This window comes from Diceros bicornis, chromosome 33 (assembly GCF_020826845.1).
Source record: "Diceros bicornis minor isolate mBicDic1 chromosome 33, mDicBic1.mat.cur, whole genome shotgun sequence".
NCBI classification, from domain to species: Eukaryota; Metazoa; Chordata; class Mammalia; order Perissodactyla; family Rhinocerotidae; genus Diceros; species Diceros bicornis.
The window spans coordinates 34,905,362-34,923,656 of NC_080772.1; the positions used below are offsets into that span (position 1 = coordinate 34,905,362).

General features: G+C 38.2%; 1 protein-coding gene across 1 annotated transcript in view; it reads left to right on the plus strand.

Annotated features, from left to right (window-relative positions):
• RALYL (RALY RNA binding protein like) overlaps window positions 1-18,295 on the plus strand; it is a 706,869-nt gene that overhangs the window by 560,020 nt on the left and 128,554 nt on the right. The window contains exon 3 of the mRNA XM_058528955.1: window positions 9,962-10,037. Coding sequence (XP_058384938.1) covers window positions 9,962-10,037 — 76 coding nt within the window. The remainder of the gene's footprint in view (window positions 1-9,961; window positions 10,038-18,295) is intronic.

Here is an 18,295-nt window from a genome sequence, read left to right on the forward strand (position 1 = left end):
CTATACATTTATGAAAAGAGAGAAATGAGACAAGGAAGGGAATAGAGAGAATACCCAACTCGAGAGTCTGTTTTAATTAACTGGTGGAAATCTGAGAGTTCCCCAGGAAACTGATAATCCAGACTGTTGGTTGAATTTTACTTTCCTTAAGGAGTATTTTTTCCTCAAGTATGAAACTAAACAAACTCCTGGGATGCAAAGAAATTAATAGTAGTGAACATATTGCTAAGATTATTTTCCACCAGGTATTTTGGTCTTAATTATCATAACATTTGTCTCTACTATTAACGTCAATAGATCATTTGTAAAATTCTTAAGCAAGGTCTTCAACGTACTCAGGGTGCTTCTGGTGGGCATTTATCTGAATTTTATATTTGATTCATTTGGTTTCTGAAGTCTTTATCTCTTAAGAAAACATATTGTCCTTCATTTTTACCTTTGTGGAGCTAAAGATGTTCATGGAATGTAGAAAAAAAATATTCGAAAAATTTATCCAAAATGATACAGGAGATAAATGATAGAAAAAAATGAGATAAGTAGAGAGCTTTAGGAATTAAATTCAAATTTGATGATTATTACCATTTGGTGTTTGCTTTGTGACCTGTATGAGAACGTGCTTGTGTTCTCTGCTAGATAACTTTAAACTAGACCTTGATTCAACATGCACCAAAGCCAAAAAGTTTCAAGTTTCATGGCCACTTATGCTTCAAGGCAAATCTAAAGTATTTTGACAGTTAGCTAATGGGATTTTTGATGGGAAAAGCCAAATAAAACAAACAAACAAAAGAACAGAAACAGCTCTCTGTACCTCAACGGATAGAGCGGAGGCTTTTGAAGAGTTTGCTGGTAGACGTGGGTCTACGAACCTGCCGACATTAGAACCGGTGTCTTGGGAGGAAACCACCTTAGATGCCAAGAACAGATCCTTAAGGGCATCTCAGCGATGGAGGATGGTGCACCGTGTTCCCAAGGCGTGAAGTCTACATCTCTACTATGACGTTTGTCACATCTGCTATAGTTAGCTGCAGGTTTCTCTTTCTCTGTGATGTCCTGGAGCACACAGACAATGTTCCCATCCATTTGCCCAATACCTAGCACCGTACCGGGCACGTTCTGTATGTTCAATAATTATTTGATCAATGAAAATGAACAATTTGGTGCATTTTTAATTTTCTTCTTAACATAACTTTTGAGCACAGTAGACAGTAAATAGAAAAGGGTATTCAAATATGCATGCCCACTTTTCTTACTTCAGTTTCTATTGGGGAAAAAGCTGTTTGAATCTAAATAAGTCACATACAGTGATCAGACTTACCAGGTAACTAGTAATAATTTCAGGTTTCCACTTTTATTTGTCCTTGCAGACAGAACCTGGGAGCATAGAGCATTTTCTGGTAACAAATGGGAACCTGGCCAGCCAGCGATCTTTGCATTAGCATTCTAATAACCAGAGGCCAACGCGCCATAGTGCTGTGTCAGAACTAATTTATGAAACTAGGTCCACAGGCTCATTAAAATGGTCACAATTCAGTGACTGCCCAGTAAAATTAGACTACAGTTTCATTCCCATAACGGTGAATATTTTAACACACTGTTAAGGACATATTTCAAGTGTTAAAACTAGCTTTGATTCTGCAAAGGGAAAAACAACAAGATCAGAAACCATTTACTTTTGTACAAAATTGGCCCCACTCTCAGCTTTAGGCTCAAAATGCTTCAGATGTTGATATTTTAGAGCACCGGGTGGCTGTACTTGTATTTGCCAATCTGGTGCATTTTGTCCTCAGAGTGAAGGTGCTTCTGGGCAGCTCCAGCAAACTAGAGGGCCGGGAACGCACCCGACCAAGGCGGCTCAGCTGCGAGTCCAATGCATTTCCCCCATTGCTACCAGACAAATCTCCCTACCGTGCTTACTTAATCATCCTCCTCCCCCCCGATGCCCAAACTCCTAGACACGCAGGGTCCATTGCTTTACAGGCTGCTTTCCACAGCCACACCGGGTGTGAGGGGCAGAGAAGGCGTGACATCCAAAACCTGGTTAAGAGCAATGAGTTAGTAGGGAAGGCTCTGAACTGTGAGTCTGGTGTGGCTGACTCTCATCTCCCTCAGGGCAGGGGCAGAGTAGCCCCTCTCCCACTAGTTCGGTGCCTGGCACACAGCCGTGCTCAATAATAAAGGCGGTTTTAGTGAACTGAGTTAACGATATTATCATGAAAGCCATTTAATTTCTCAGTATCTCAAACATCTATATATGTGATGTGGGAATAATGGTTCCTGCACTGCTTACTCCACAGCATTGTTCTGAGGATCTAAACTGTTAATAACTGCAAAAACACTTTTTGAATGGTATGGTGCTTTTACTGGGGTAATGTATGGTTATATTCATTCACTTGTCAAACATAGCAGACTATTTTCTTTATCTCCTGAATTTCTAGTCCATGGAACAGTAATGAACCCCTAAATCTTCTAAATGTGAACAATAAGAGACTCTGAATGACTTTTCCTGGCAGTCTATATGCCATCGCTGAATTATTTAAACTTTTATTTAAACCTGGGGGAGGAAGCAAAACAAAAATTCCCAAGAATAAAGATATTACTTTTAACTAGTTCCTTTAGAAAAAAGTTTCTTTTAATTCCTTCCCCATCTAAATATAACATTGGTAACATGGATGCCTTATTATAACATAAGTTAAACGTCACTTTGACATCAAGCTTATATCTCTCTAGAAGTGGCAGATGCCAGCAGGGGTCACTAGTGGTGGAGGTAAGTAGCAAGTGTCTGTTTATTGCAGCATTGTGAATAATATGTAATTAAAAGATTAACTTGGAGCCAGCCTGGTGGCGTAGTGGTTGATTTCATGTGCTCTTCTTTGGTGGCTTGGGGTTCGCAGGTTCGAATCCTGGGCATGAACTGATGCACTGCTCGTCAAGCCATGTGTGTTGGCGTCCTGTATAAAAACAGAGGAAGGTGGGCACAGATGTTGGCTCAGGGCTAATCTCCCTTAGCAAAAAGAGGAGGATTGGCAATGGATGTTAGCTCACACCCAATCTTCCCCACACACACACAAAAAGATTGAATTGACTTTCCAAATGAGGAAATTCCAAATTGAATACATGGCAAAGAAATAAATGTAAAATATTTTTTTTCCTAAATATTTCCTGGTATCTCATAAACCAGTGGTCTGGGGGAACTCTGTTTTGCTGGGTGTTAACAGAAGTGCCATCCGAAAAATACTCTGTGTTCATAAATATCTGAAAACATTTGAGTTAAACACTATTGAATTTTTTTTCCAGAGTCCTATCCTTTAATATGCAGTGCAAATATTCAAGAAAGGGATATATTAGAGCATTTTCACCAAACTTATTTTACTACGGTATATTTGGCAACATACCTATTAACATCTTTTAAACGTTGTTCAGATAAACCGCCCTTAGGAAGCGTGCTGACAAAGTGAGTTTGGTTAGACACACTGCCACCCATGCAAGCATAACCTTCTGGTTGGTATGAATTTAATTGACCAATAGACTCATTGAGCCGCCACTGGGTAAACAACACTGTGGGGGATGCTGAAGGGCATAAGAAGTTGAGTGAAATTATGACTGCCCTTTAGAAGTCCAGAGTCAAAGGGAGCAATCGTTCAGTAGTCAGTACCATTGGAATGACGTAAGAAAGTAAAACGGGGGTGCAAAGAGGGAAAGGCACATCTATTTGGGTGTAGAATTGGAGGTATATTCCCAAGAGTCACAAGCATGAAATAATACAATGCTGTTACTATCGTCCTTAGTAGTATGCTAACGGGAATTGGTCAAATAAATATATTTACATGTGTTGGCTATCATTTCTGAAGATGACACTTTGGGACAGTACCTGCCTCCATTTGCCTCATCTCATTTACCTCAAATCAGAATAGTTTCAGCTCATTGACTTTTTTCAGTTCTGTAACTTCATAGTTATTTTTGTCATGGTATATTGACATCGCTTATTTAGTTTAAAAATAAAGAAGAAAACTGATTAATTTTTTTAGAACATTTAATACATTTTTAAAGTAATTTACTGTGAAAAGATGTAGTTAGCGGCTCAACGGGATATTTTTCAATTGTTTGAATCTGAGGTTTAATGTTAGAAGTAGTACATTTTTTTTCCTAGAATTTTTTGATGGTAACTTGAAATATTGAAACCTCAAAGTAGACACGGGATCTATTCTATGAGCCTCTTAGTTGGTGCTTTGTTGTTAGTGCCGTTGAGTTGATTCCCACTCCTAATGACCCTGAGTACAGCATAGTGGAACCTTGCTGGGTCTTTTGCACCATCGTTTCACCTTTCCAGCGCTATACCAGACAATGCTGCACTGCTATTCACAGGTTTCATGGCCAATTTTTTCAGAAGTGGGTGGCCGGGTCCTTCTTCCTAGTCTGTCTTAGTCTGGAAGCTTTGCTGAAACCTGTCCACTGTGAATGACCCTGCTGGTATTTGAAATATCGGTGGCATAGCTTTCAGCATCACAGCAACACACAGCTACCACAGTATGACAACGGACAGATGGATGGTGTACTTCCCTGACTGGGAAACGAACCTGGGCTGAGATGATGAGAGCACTGAACCTTAACCACTAGACCACCAGGGCTGGTGTTGGTGCTCACAGAGGTTCACAATGCAGCGTGATGAAATACAAGTACCCTCCCCACTCCATGTGGAGGTCAGCTGTCTCCAGTCGTCTCCCAGCCCAGGTAAAGCTTTAGCTCTGTCTGCTTTGACCCTATGACTGGGAAGGAGGGGGGAGTTCTTCCACAGAGGTGTGATGTGTAGAGCACTCAAACAGAAACTCTTCAAGAGACTTCTTTTTGATGTTGCTTGCCTAATTTTTCCAATCATTTCTACAAAAACATGATTCTTAATAGCCAGGTAATAGAGTCCATCAGGTACATAGGTACATCTACAGGTACTTCTGCATAACAGGTAGGAATTTAACTAGGAGTGTTTGGAATCTCCCAAAAGAATTTGTTGAGAAGGATTAAACCCACATCCTTTTTCGAGGATAATATAAGATTTCTAAATACTAGTATTTGGTATGAATCTGTTTGCAAACTCAAGAATTTAAGAAACAACACTTTATTTTCTGTATCTCAATGTTTTACTCCAAAGCTGCTATCTTGTGAGAGTGGCAGAAAATTGAACCCTGGTCATTCTTCCTCTTGTCCTCCCTGTGGTGACTTACATGGGGCCAGACAACCAGGGAAAGCGGCCTCTGGAGGGCTCTCCATCGTTGACCATGACATTTACTGCTAAGAAACCATTTACTCTGTTTGGATGGTCCCTTCAAGGCCACCAGCTCTTGAGGCATGAGAATCTGTGCCTTGGCTTCCAAATAAGCTGGGTTTTCTGACGACACAATTAAATCTTGTATTTATCAAGTTCGATACGAAGGAAATGCTCGTGCATCCAGACCTGGGCAAGGCTTTGTGATCACTGATTAACTGGGCTCACTGCCCCCTGTCCCTTCTCCCTTGACTACGTCTCTGTCCACTAACAGCGGATTTTGGATGATCTTCACTATAGCAGTGAAAAATATATACATTTGCATATTTAAATATAAATGTTCATACATTCGAAGGAAAATTATGCATTTGAACACTATTCAGTCTATCAGGAACAAAAGATTTTCTTCTGCGTTTCTTAATACCTTTGAACCGAGGCTGATGTCTGGTAACACTGAGTTTAACAGCCTTTCTCGAAAGGCTTTACATTGCATGTATATGCCATGAAACTCCTAAGTGTTTTATTTATTTATGAGAAAAAAATTACATTTTCAGTTCATAAGTCATGGTGTCTAAGCTAGAAACATATACACTGTGTCTTAGGACAGTTCATGAACGTGTACCCTCTACCGTCATTACAGAGTTTATCAAATAACAGAAATCTGTGTTTGTTTCACTTGCATTTTTTTCCAACCCTTTCACGTCAGAAAGGTTCAGACAGCCTCCATCTTGGTTGTGCCTTATTCCAAATCATACAAGAGTCACTGTCTTCAGGATTCATTTTCAGGACTGTCCTCTACTCAGAACCCAAGTTATATCCCACTGAAATTAGATGTCAAGTTCAAATTAGGGTCTCTAGTAAGATTCTCACACCCAGTAATCCACCTTCCTCCAACTGCTCTTCTTTCCTACCTTTTCCCTGCTCATAGTCTCTGCTGAAACCACTTGTTCACCAAAACCCACTGCCTCTGACCTGAATATTTACAATACACAACTTGCCATCTTTGTTCCCATTTTTTAAAAATTCTTTATTGGTTAAGTATATGCAAAATAAAATTTATAATATATTTAAGTTATAAGGAATGAGGCTGTGTTGTAAACCCATATTCCCACTGCCCAGTGTAAGAAATAGCACATTGTGATGTACTGTCAGTTCCTCTGGATGTCCTTCCCACGCCCTCCACCTGTTTCTGCTCCTTTAGAGGCGACCTGCATCCTGAATTCATTGTTTATCTCTGCTTGCTTTTCTTTTGTTTTTTATTACATATATTTTCCTTCCTATGCAATATAGTGTTTACATTTCTATTTTAATTTACGTGAAAGGATTCATTCTGTCACTGTTTTTCCATGACATTATTTTTTGCTCCATGTTGTGTTCCTGAGATTCATCAGTTCATCAGTGTAGTTGCCTGTGGCTCTAAGTCTTTCTCTCTCCTCTTTTTTTAACTGTTGTAAAGTGTTCCATTTTGTAAATCTATCACCTTTATCCAGTTACCTGTCAGTGGATATTTGTGTTTTTTCCAAGAATTTTTTCTATTTTAGTGTACTGCAATGAACATTCCTATACATATCTCATGGGTCACATATGCAATTCTTTAGGTGCATACCTCCTGGTTCATAGGGATTGAGCTTTTTTTTTTTTTTTTTTAAATTTTTTGTGAGGAGGACCAGCCCTGAGCTAACATCCGATGCCAATCCTCCCCTTTTATCTTGAGGAAGAGTAGCCCTGAGCTAATATCCGTGCCCATCTTCCTCTACTTTATATGGGATGCCGCCACAGCATGGCTTACCAAGCGGTGCGTCGTTGAGCGCCTGGGAACCGAACCTGCGAACCCCGGGCTGCCGAAGTGGCGCGCACACACTTAACCACTTACACCACCAGACCAGCCCAGAGTTTGAGCATTTTAAGTTTATTAGAAACTGCCAAATTATTTTCCAAAATAGTTGTAACAATTTATGCTGGTACCTGCAATGTACACACATTCCAGTTGCTTCAAAATCTCATTAACTCTTTCTATTAGATTCTCAATAGCTCTCACAGTGTTTTAATTTGCATGTTCCATTACTAATGAGGTTGCGTATCTTTTCACATGTGTATTCAGCGTTCATATTCCCTCTTCTATAAAGTGCCTTTACTAGTTTTTTGCTCAATTTTCTATTTGGTGGTTTGTCTTTTTTCCTATCATATGAATGAGGTCTTTATATATTCCAGAAACAAATGCTTATTCAAGGATTTCTTCATCCAGTTTGTGGCTTTTCTTTTCATTGTCTTTATGTAACTATTGATGAGCAGAAATTCTTAATTTTAATGTAGTAGAATTTATCAATCTTATATTTTAAGACTAGTGCCTTTTATGTTTGGTTTAAGATTATCCTTCCATACTCTGACCTCATAGAGATATTCTATTATATTGCCTCCTAAACATTTATATTTTTGCCTTTCACCTTTAGGTTTTTATTCCAATGGTAATTGATTTCTTGTATGGTGTAAGGTAGAAGTCCAATTTCATATTCGTCCTTGTGGGGAACCAATTGTTACAGCCTGGAAGATCTATCCTTTACTCCCTGATCTGCTATGCCAGCTCTATCATAATCCAGGTATCCATACATGTGTGTATCAATTTGAGGGTTCTCTACTCTGTTCCATTGGTTCCTTTTCTACCTTTGTACCAATACTATAATTACTACCGCTTTAAAATAAATCTTGATAGGGAAGTTTCCCAACTTTGCTTTTTTTTCTTAAGTCTATCATGGCTGTTTTAGACCCTTTGCTCTATCATATAAATTTTAGAATCAACTTATCAAACTCCAAGAAGACATAAAAAGAATATTTGGGGTTTTATTGGAATTATATGCAACCAATAAATCAACTTGGGGAAAATTGACATATTTATTATATCAAGTCTTCCAATTTCTCTGTATTTATGTAAGATTACTGTAAAATCTTCCAATACTGTTTTATAATTTTCTCCATAAACATTTTTAAAATTTTGTAATATATTTATCCCTAGGTACTGCACTTTTATACTATATAAATTACGTCTTTTAAAATTATATTTAAAAGTATGTATTGCTGTGTAGAGATATGCAATTGAATTTTATTTATTGGCTTTGAATCCAATAAACTTACTAAACTTTCTTATTAATTGTAATAAACTGTGGATGCTTTGGAGTTTTTATGTTATCAGCAACTATGACGGTTTCATTTCTTCTTTCCCACTTCTGATATTGTTTTCCTGTCTTACTTCACGGACTAGGATATCCAGGACAATGCTGTACAGAGATGGTGACAGTCGATGCCCTTTTAAATTACTTGATCTTAAAGAAAATGTGTCCAATATCTCACTATTAAGTATGGTGTTTTCTATAGGTTCTTTGTAGATATCCTTTATTAGGTGGAAGGAAGAAGTTTCCTTTTCTTCCTAGTTAAGGATTTTATCACATATGGATGTTGAATTAGATAATCATATGTTTCATATCCTTTAATGTGGACACTGTGTCGTGTCCCCTCCGATCCACAGGAACATGAGAATAATGCTCAAGTTCTAGCATCAACAAACATCTTCAAGGAACAAGCCAGGTTCAGTGTCCCCTTCCATCTGAGTTCCTGCTTTCACCCACATGTAGGCTTCTGTGAATGCCTTACTTGCTTGCTAGCTCAATCTTCTATTTTTTAAAAACAGAAACATTATATTTTATATGGGAATTTTGGTTGTTTTCAGGGTTGGGTGGCTCAGCGTCTTGAGTCCACTGTACAAGACATGGAAGTCTGACTTTCTTTTCTGTCAAAATAATGTCCCTCACTTCTTTCAAAGCTTCTCTTGAAGTTTTCCTTCTTTAGATTTTCCTTTCTATTATCCTTTGGAAATTTTGACTTCACTTTCTAGTTGTTTATGTCACTTCCTAAACCTTTGCCACTCAACTTTCCAATTTCTTAAGAGTTTTACACATTTTTTTAAAGATTGAGGTCGGCCAGTTGTATGCATATACTGTTTCATCATCTACTTAAGCATCTTCTTGTCTTATTTTAGGGACTTGATCATATTTTCGGTTCGTGAAGACAAAGGATGTGCTTTCTTGTTTTTCTGACCATCCCAGAATTCTGTAACTGCACATTCCAGTTGCTGAGTGCTTTTTGCAGTTCTTTCAGTAAAGCTGGTATGTTTTATAACTCTACCCTTCTGATTCCTTTTCTACGTGGGTGGAAAAGATATCACTATGGGAAATTTAATAATTTCTTTTACGAACAAAGCTGAGTCCCATGCAATGGCTGTGCAAACTGAGACATTCCTGGCAAAAAATCCAAATCAGAAGGATATCTCATTTTCTCTCTCTCTCTCTCTTCATTTTTAATAAACATTACTGATTCCTCTTACCTTGCCTGAATATTTTCTTTCTTCATAGCATTTGTCACCTTCTAATATGTTATATACTTGGTTATTTATTATGTTTGCCGCTTATTGTCTATCTCCTCCAGTAGGACGTGAGTTCCACAGGGCGTGGATCTAATCTGTTTTGTGCATGACGAGTCTCACGCAAGACCTGCCTAGATAGAACAGGGGCTCCATAAATACCTGTTGAATGAATGAATGGCATTTAACACTTGCATAGGCAAATGGCAAAAAGGAAAAGAAAACTCTATGACTTGCTTTTCTCAAATGGTTTAATATTTTCTTAATCAGTGCTATTTATTTTATGCTTTTAGATATCAACATGGCAGGGGAACCCAAACCATACAGACCAAAACCTGGAAACAAGAGGCCCCTTTCTGCACTTTATAGGTAAGTATGCAAGCACTGTTTCACTACATGTAGTTATGAAAATTTCTTGCTACGTTGAACGGCAATGTAACCTATAAGGCAAAAAACATTTTGAAGAACAGTCTTCACTGGCATACAATACATCATGCATCACTTAAAAACAGGGATATGTTCTGAGAAATGAGTCATTAGGCAATTTTGTGATCGTGCCAACATCATAGAGTGTACTTACGCAAACCTAGATGGTATAGCCTACTACACACCTAGGCTGTATGGTACTCATCTTATGGGACCACTGTTACATATGTGGTTCTTAGTCGACTGAAACATCGTTATGCTGTACATGACTGTACAACAAAATGCTGACGGTCAACGTATAAATATATCACGCAGCATTGTCAGGGATATTGGATGCCTAACTTTCTCATCTCTGCTTAAACAATCCTACAAGATAGTTTTCTAATAAAATCTAATAAAAATCTCTAATGATTCTACTTGGCAAGTGGTGGAAAGTCAATATTTGTTGACTACTGAACGCAATGTACTGTAGGTGTTTTATATACATTGTTTAATTTAATTTAATTTTCACAACAATCTTGCAATGTAGATATTGCTATTCTCATCATACAGATCAAGAACCTGATATACGATTTCTTAGAGATTTTCCCTAGGTCACAGCATTGGTAAATGATAGCACCAATACTCAAACTCATGGTTTCTGCTGCCACACTGAATTCTTTCCACTTGGTCATTCAGCCTCTTTTGTTACAAAGCACATGTATATCTCTCTTCTCCAGAGAGATATATCTAATTCCTTTAACCTTTCCTGATATACTTCGGTCTGAGTCAATCTAATATTCTGATCTTTTCTCTCTGCATGCCCCAATTTATCAGTGTCCACATGTATAATCTCAATTCCAGGTGGCTAGAGTAGATTATATTTAACATCTTTATTGTTCTGTATATACTTCCATTAGGTTTAAAAAAATCCCTTGATTTGGGGAAGAAGACCAGAATAATTCATGTAACTTTTGGTTCCATGAGTTCTTTAAAAATAGCCACTTTTGAAAAAAAAGTCATGTTTTGCTGTTAAGCCATATGTCCCACTTCATGTACTTTTGCCATTGATTTTTGTACTGTGAGTGCTGACTTTGCACCCATCTCTATTAAATTCCCTTTTCTTAGACTTAGCCAATTGTTCCAGGCTATTGAGATCTCCTATCATCCAATTTATTCGGTCCTCTCTCAGATATGCATCGTTCCATCAGTGTCCACGTCCAAAGAGCTAATGTAAGTGTCGAGCAAGGCCCTCTTTTTTCCTGATAGCGTTTGGATAAAGGAGAATTGAGTTATACATGTTAAGATTCATTATGTTCTGATATAGTATAGTAAGAAGAGTTCTCAAAAGATAGCTTGGAGGCATTTCCTTTTCTTTGTTCTCTGAAAACTAGCACATCTCCTTCTCAGCCACTCACAGCCTCATTTCCTGAACTATAAAACAAGAGGGTTGGAAGTAGATGAGTTCTAAGGTCCTAGTGACGCCTAACACCCTAGGGCTCTCTAACATATGACGGTTAGAGACTTTAAAAGATATATATTGGAAATATAACTTAATTGCTCTCATTATTTTGGCTGTCAATTTAATTTTAATAAAAAATTTTGTATAAAAATGGAAAGCTACAGGACTTAACAATGTTGATAATTGGTCATGAAGCAGTATTGATGTTAGCGGTCAGAGATAAAGTCCCCAACAAAAAGCAAATGATACTTTCTGCACCTTTTTTTGAGGTAAAGGGCAATGTTTATAAAACTGAGAAATGCAAATTATTTTTTGGTCAAATTGATTTTTAAATGTATGCATAGAGCTGCAGCTAATGCAGAACATTTGAAAAGTCATATTTTCAAATACTATCAAAACAAGCTGGCAATAGCTTTTCTTCTCATCAAAGAGTTACTACTATCTGTGTGATGATCTTAATTTTCATATTTTCCCTGTTCTTGGAGTGTTTTGATTTTTTTATGAGAATAGAATCTTATGACAAGACGCAAATGTCTTCTTAACTGTTATTTCTCTGTTATGTTGAATTGTGAATTCAAAAGAATTAGAAGCAGAAAAGTTCATTTAAATCTGGTATGTTGTATACAAACCACATTAGTGGGGAAATGCTTATTTTTCCTGTTTTCATCTGTTTACACAAATGAAGGCTGAGGTGCACTGAAATTTCAAAATGGTAACAAAGAAAACAAAAGAGAATGAACGTGCAGCAGAGGAGGCCCTGTTGTATACGCTTTCCCGTTCTTATGGAATGGGAAAGCTTATTAACACCTTACTTTTATGTAGACAAACTGCGTTTTCGTGGCCATTATTCATCTGTTCACCACAGAACTCCACAAGGTTGGTATTACCTGCTTTGCTTTATAAATGAGAAAACTAAGTTCCCGAGACAATACAGGATTCGCCCGAAGTCAGGTAACAAGGTTAGGAACTGAACTCTGGGTTTCAGCCTTCAAGTCCACTGATCTTGCCACTAGATCACAGCTTCCCAAATTCTCTCCCCTGCTACCATCTAAACAATAAAATTATAAAAAGCAGAGATTCCTGTCCACCCGAACCACAATCAGTTATATTTCTGGCCATGATTTCCACGCCAGCAGGTGGCAAAGACTATACACTATACACAGCATAACAAGAGTGACCCCCATTTGCGTGATCATAGGGCACAGATTTTGAGCATCAAGTTCTTTATCTAATATAATAGTTGCATAATTTTCTTGACAGGATACAATTGCGTAATTAAGATGAGAGCACGTGGCTCGGCCGGTGCAGGGAATGTGGTAGCAGCTTGAAAGGGCTGGATTCTGCTTTCCCACTCTTTGCATTTTGGGGTCTGTTTCCTCATCTGTAAAATGAGAGAGCTGGAGTAATTTCATTTGCTCATTCATTCATTCATACATATAAGACATATGTACTGTGTGTCTACTATGGTCTAGGCACTGTGGTAGCTGCTCTTCTGCAAATGACACAGAAAATACCAAGGCTGCTTGGCAAGGAGAGAGCACAATGAAAGAAAAGTGGAATATTTTTATGGCTATTGATCACCTCTGATTAGCCTTCATGCTCTAAACTGCCATGTCTCCATCTCTATTCATTCCATTGGGGATGTAAATTATCTGCTCTCAGACTCTCTTCTTTACCTATGTCCATTTTATCTCCATCATCAACCACAAAGTAGTATTTACATGGACTATCCACTGAGGCATGATTTTGTTTTGTTACTTCTTTTAACGGGATTTTTAATTTAGCCAAACAACCTTCACTAAGTGTTTATCATGTGCCTTAATTAACATGGTATATATAGAAGGCACAAAAATTTTTTAAGAACATAGAGAAGCTTCAAAATATTTACTGTCTTATGCATGAGTTAGATACACATATAAATAAGGAACATAAATGAAGTATGCATACAGTTCTGTAAGAAAATAAATGAGAGTTACTGATTCTGCCTAGGGGAGGGGAGTGAAAATCTGGATGACAATCGAGCCTGCTTCTAAATGAGCAGGCATTCATTCAGCAGACAAAGACAAAGAAGGGCATGCCACCAAAGAAGACATGTGCCAGGGCAAAGGCACAGAGATAAAAAGAACATCTCACGGTGGGAGCTAGGATAGCCTACTTGGTGGAGAACAAGTGACTGGAACGTCATGGCAGCCTGGGGTGTAAGGATCCATATACCTGCTTATCAGCTTAAGGAGGTTTGGCTTTTATTCTGCAGGCAACAAGACGCCACTTGAATATGGTGAGTGATGGGAAATGGAGTGTAAGGAAGGGTGAGAGTCACAGATATGTCCCAGGTTTCTAGCTTAGGCAACTGGAGGAATGATCACGTGGTTCCGATAGAAGAAGTAGGAAGGTCATGGCAAGCAGCAGCAGGCTCAGGTATAAGGTTGGGGGAAGGAAGCAAAAACGAAATCATTCCAGTCTTGGACACGAATTCCTGAAGACACACAATTCATTAAACTAGCACTTATACTAAAAATGTCTCCTTTTAGAGGCTATTTGTAAATGAAACATAATTAATCATTTGTGAACCTTCCATAAATATTAGACCTACTCCTAATGGTGAAGAGCAAATCCATTCTCTAGGGAAAATATTGTAATTTTTAATAAATTGCTGCTTCAAATGTGCTATGTACTAACACAGTGTCTATAGTGCTCTAAAATAATAATTCTCCCCCAGGAAGTAACTTTCCCAGAATGCCAAGTTCCAATTAATGCTAAATAATTGCTAAATGAGAATAATTGTGTGATGGTTTTGCGAATGCTTGTAAAGGAGACAGACCTTTCCTCTCTGATGTGAGTAAAGCCGATAAGCAGAGAACAAAGGTACTGTTTATCAGAGCTGAACAAGTACAGCTTTTCATTCACGTAGAGGAGCCCTCCCGTCACAGGGAGTACAGCTCAGTAAGACACGTAAAACATACAGTTTCATCCCACTCACTGCATGGATATTACTAGGTATCATGCCCAAAGATGGTTTTTTGGCTGTTATACAGATGCCTTTCATAGCAACCTTCCACCCCACACAGATGACCGTAGGAATTAAGATTGTTACTGCAAGTAACTTCAAGGCTCCTTAAGATTGTCAAAGGATAACCTATAGTGTCACCATTATAAGATCATCACAATGGTGGTGGTAGCCATGAATGTGGTTTGTATTATGAGAACTTAAATGAACAAAAAATTTTCTGAGCGTGGGCCAAGTAAGGTGACTGCAGCAAAATATCTCTGGTGATTTGTTTACCATTGGACCTACATGAGTTCTCTTACCATTCTTTATGGTGACTCTGGAACATCCTCAAGTGACCCAAAATGTCCCTTACAACCTTGGCAATAGAAACAAAACAATGGAAGCTAATTTCAGGTAATGGTAAATAGCAAAAATCAAATATAGAGGAAAAGTACCCTGGACATTTCCATTTCGCTGACTTGTTCTGTTTGCTGAGAAATTTTTACTGATTAGAAATGTTTATTGATTATTTTATATATTTTATGTCTCCTTTTATGATATCAAGGGTAATACACATTCACTTTCGGAAGCTGAATACTTCCAGCGTCAATGCCTCCCTTTGCACAGGTACGGGCTTCCGTTTCACCTACCTCGCCAGGTGGGCCCACTCAGAACACCATCTAAGAATAGACCCCGTGGTTTTTGAACCAAGTGTGAGGAGGAGAGGGAAACGTTACTCCTACCCCCCAATGCGTCTGTCCTTCTGAAACAGACACAAGCCCAGGCACTGACACGCCTACAAGGTTCAATTGGAAAGTCTGTTGTTGCTGGGTCTGCGTAGCAAGTGCAGTCTCTTGTAGCTCCAGATCCAGTCTTTCCTGGGCAATCAAATTACTGACACGGAAAAGTGGGGTCACCAACATCCACAAGAGAAAATATTAAAAAAGTGTCCACTTCTAAAACTCAAAGCTGAATATCCGTACATCCGGGTAATTGAGGGTGAGTTCTCTTTAATTCACACTTCGCAAAGGAACACTGAAAGGCTGTTGAACCAGAACAGGTCCCACTTACTCACTTTGTTGATGGTTTATAATCGTGCAAATGTTTTATATGAGTCTGTTTGGTGGAAAGAGTGTAAGGCAGGCCTGGCTCCTAAAATCAGCACTGCATTACCAGTGGTCTGAACGTGATCTCTTGTTCCTTAGCTTCCTCAGCTGCATACAGGAAGGATAAAAGTTTCCTGAAAGATGATATATTTAAGGAGCCTGGAACTCATAGATGCTCTACAAATTTTAGTTATTCTCATTATTATGATTATTCAAAGAAAAAGATCTATAATAAAGTGTTTTAAGAAGTAATTTTAAATGGGCCTTGAGCTATGATAATGTTGCTAAAATTCACAGTCGACTAAACAGGTTAACATTTCCTATAACAGCCTACAGAAGAGATTTTTTTTTTTTAAAAGATGATATTTACTTATAGTACGTCCCTCTTATTTCAACAGTAAGCAAATGTAATTTATAAACCTTTTAATTTAAAATGTTTAAAGAAATGCTGACACAATACCCATTAAAATAGTTCTGCTGCAGGCAATTCTCTGCTAGGTTAAAGAATGGCCTCTTTTCAGTCTTCTGTTATGTTTTTAATGTGTAAATATTCATGAATATCTTCTTGCATATGGAAAGAACACAGCAGCAGTAAAAGGAGACTGGGTGGTGCAATTCTTTAATGCAGACAATCCATCTCAAACCCTTTTTGAAAGACGACAGTTGTATTGGTTTGATTTGAGGTAATTTATGATAAAATCAAAGGAAGCTAACCATGCAACCAATTTTAAAAAGAGGTAAATAATAAAGCCAAGAATTAAGTGAGAGCTGGGGGGTGGGGTGGGCAGGTAGGATCAGGCAAATTATACTTAGAAAACTTATGTAATAATAAGGCATTTCAAGTGAGCATCAAACTCAGCTATGAGATTCCTGGCAGTCAAGGCAAAAAGGGGGAGCGTGATGAATTATGTGTTCATCTATTAAAAGAGAGTACTCCAATCTGTGATAAGAAACTATTGTTTTCCCTAACTCTCCCTTCTGAGAGAAACTTATCACATATGAAACCATATAAACAGCATAGTAATACCACCCTCAGTAGCAGTTATACAACACACACACATACATACACATACACACTCATGCACACAAAATATTTTTAAAATAATGGAATTTTTCTTAGAAAGTCTCTCAATAAAAGCCAAGGATAAATTGCATTAGAACAAGCCACGTAATCTTCCTTTCTGCTTCTCACATGGCATTTCACTGTCTTGTGACAAACTGCATGAAACTCAAAAAGAGTGATGTTCCCAGAAGGCTAGATCTACATGGCAGCCCAGGTTTAAATTACCCACATAGCTGCATTCTGAAAGGAGACAGAAGGCAAGAGTGGGCTGACCCCTTGGTTGGCTTGTCTACCCAGCCCCAAGGACTGGAAGAAAAAGACTATGCTTGGATGTTTACAGTCTTTCACACAAGGACCTGTTACTTGATACCCCTCCTCTGGGGTGGCGAGAAATGGAAAAGCAATGGTAAACCTAGCATGGGATGGAAGAGGCTGAAATTTCACCTCATCCTCACAGTTGGCAGGTGCAAATGAAGATGCAAATTTTTTCTTCTAGTTGGTAATTTTACTGTACTTCAGCACTGCGTAAAATAGTTGCTCTCTTTCATTTGTGAAAACAGGGTTTTCTGTTGAACCAAAGCCTCCTCATCAGCAGGACTCTAGTGTCATGGCCTCTTATGCTCTATGCTCTTTGTGTCTCGCTTCGTGCTTTGCATCATGGGGTGTTCAAGTTAGAGCACTGACACTAACACTGCCGGTCCCCACCGGGGCGCAGGGGGATGGTGGGCATCCTGCATTGCTGGGTCATTGTGTGAGTGCTCCCTGTCTGGGAGGAAGGTGCTTTCCAGATTTTATCTTCCAAAAGATAATGCCCTTGCTTGCTCACAAGATGGAGTGTCTTCACTGTCAGTGCTGATTTCATCATTTTGTTTTTTTGGTCATTATCTTTAGATCCAGTGACCTGTTATTTTAGGACAGCCCTCGGCAGAGAATTTAGGGCCTTGAGCTTCCAAACTAGGATATATTTACAAGTTGGTTGTTTTTAATTTTGGAGAGTTAAATCATTCCTTTTTGCCCTCCAAGGGCTCATATCCCTTCTGTCTTCTCAATCTACACATTAAGTCCAAAATTCCAGGATATGTTCCCCATTCCACAAGGCTACAGAGAAGGGAGCATGAAAGAAATTGAAATGTATCCAAAGTCTTATTTTTAAACAAATCAATTTAAAGACTAAAAATTCTTCCGTGTGGGAGTGGTACTATCTCTTTACACTGTTTTAAATATAATTAAAAACAAAATCTTCTCCCAACCCAGAAATCCTCTCTATAAAGATAGTAGAGAAAAAAAACCATTTTTAAAATAAGCGTTAACCCAGAATGTGGTAGGCATTATAGGTAATCTACTAAGAAATCACAGAGACAGAAAGAAATCTCACCCTTTAAATAGCGAAGCAGAAATAACCCATTCCATATATGTTCTCAAGATAAACAATAACTAGTCCTCAAGTAAGAGGATCTGAGAGCACCATTTGCCATGCATAATTTATCATAAATTCACCTTAATTGGGGTGACCATCTTTGTTAACTAATTGACAGTTGGCTTTATCCAAAGGAAAATCAAACTTCTCATATCTTTATGACTGGTAATAGTTTGCAACTTGGA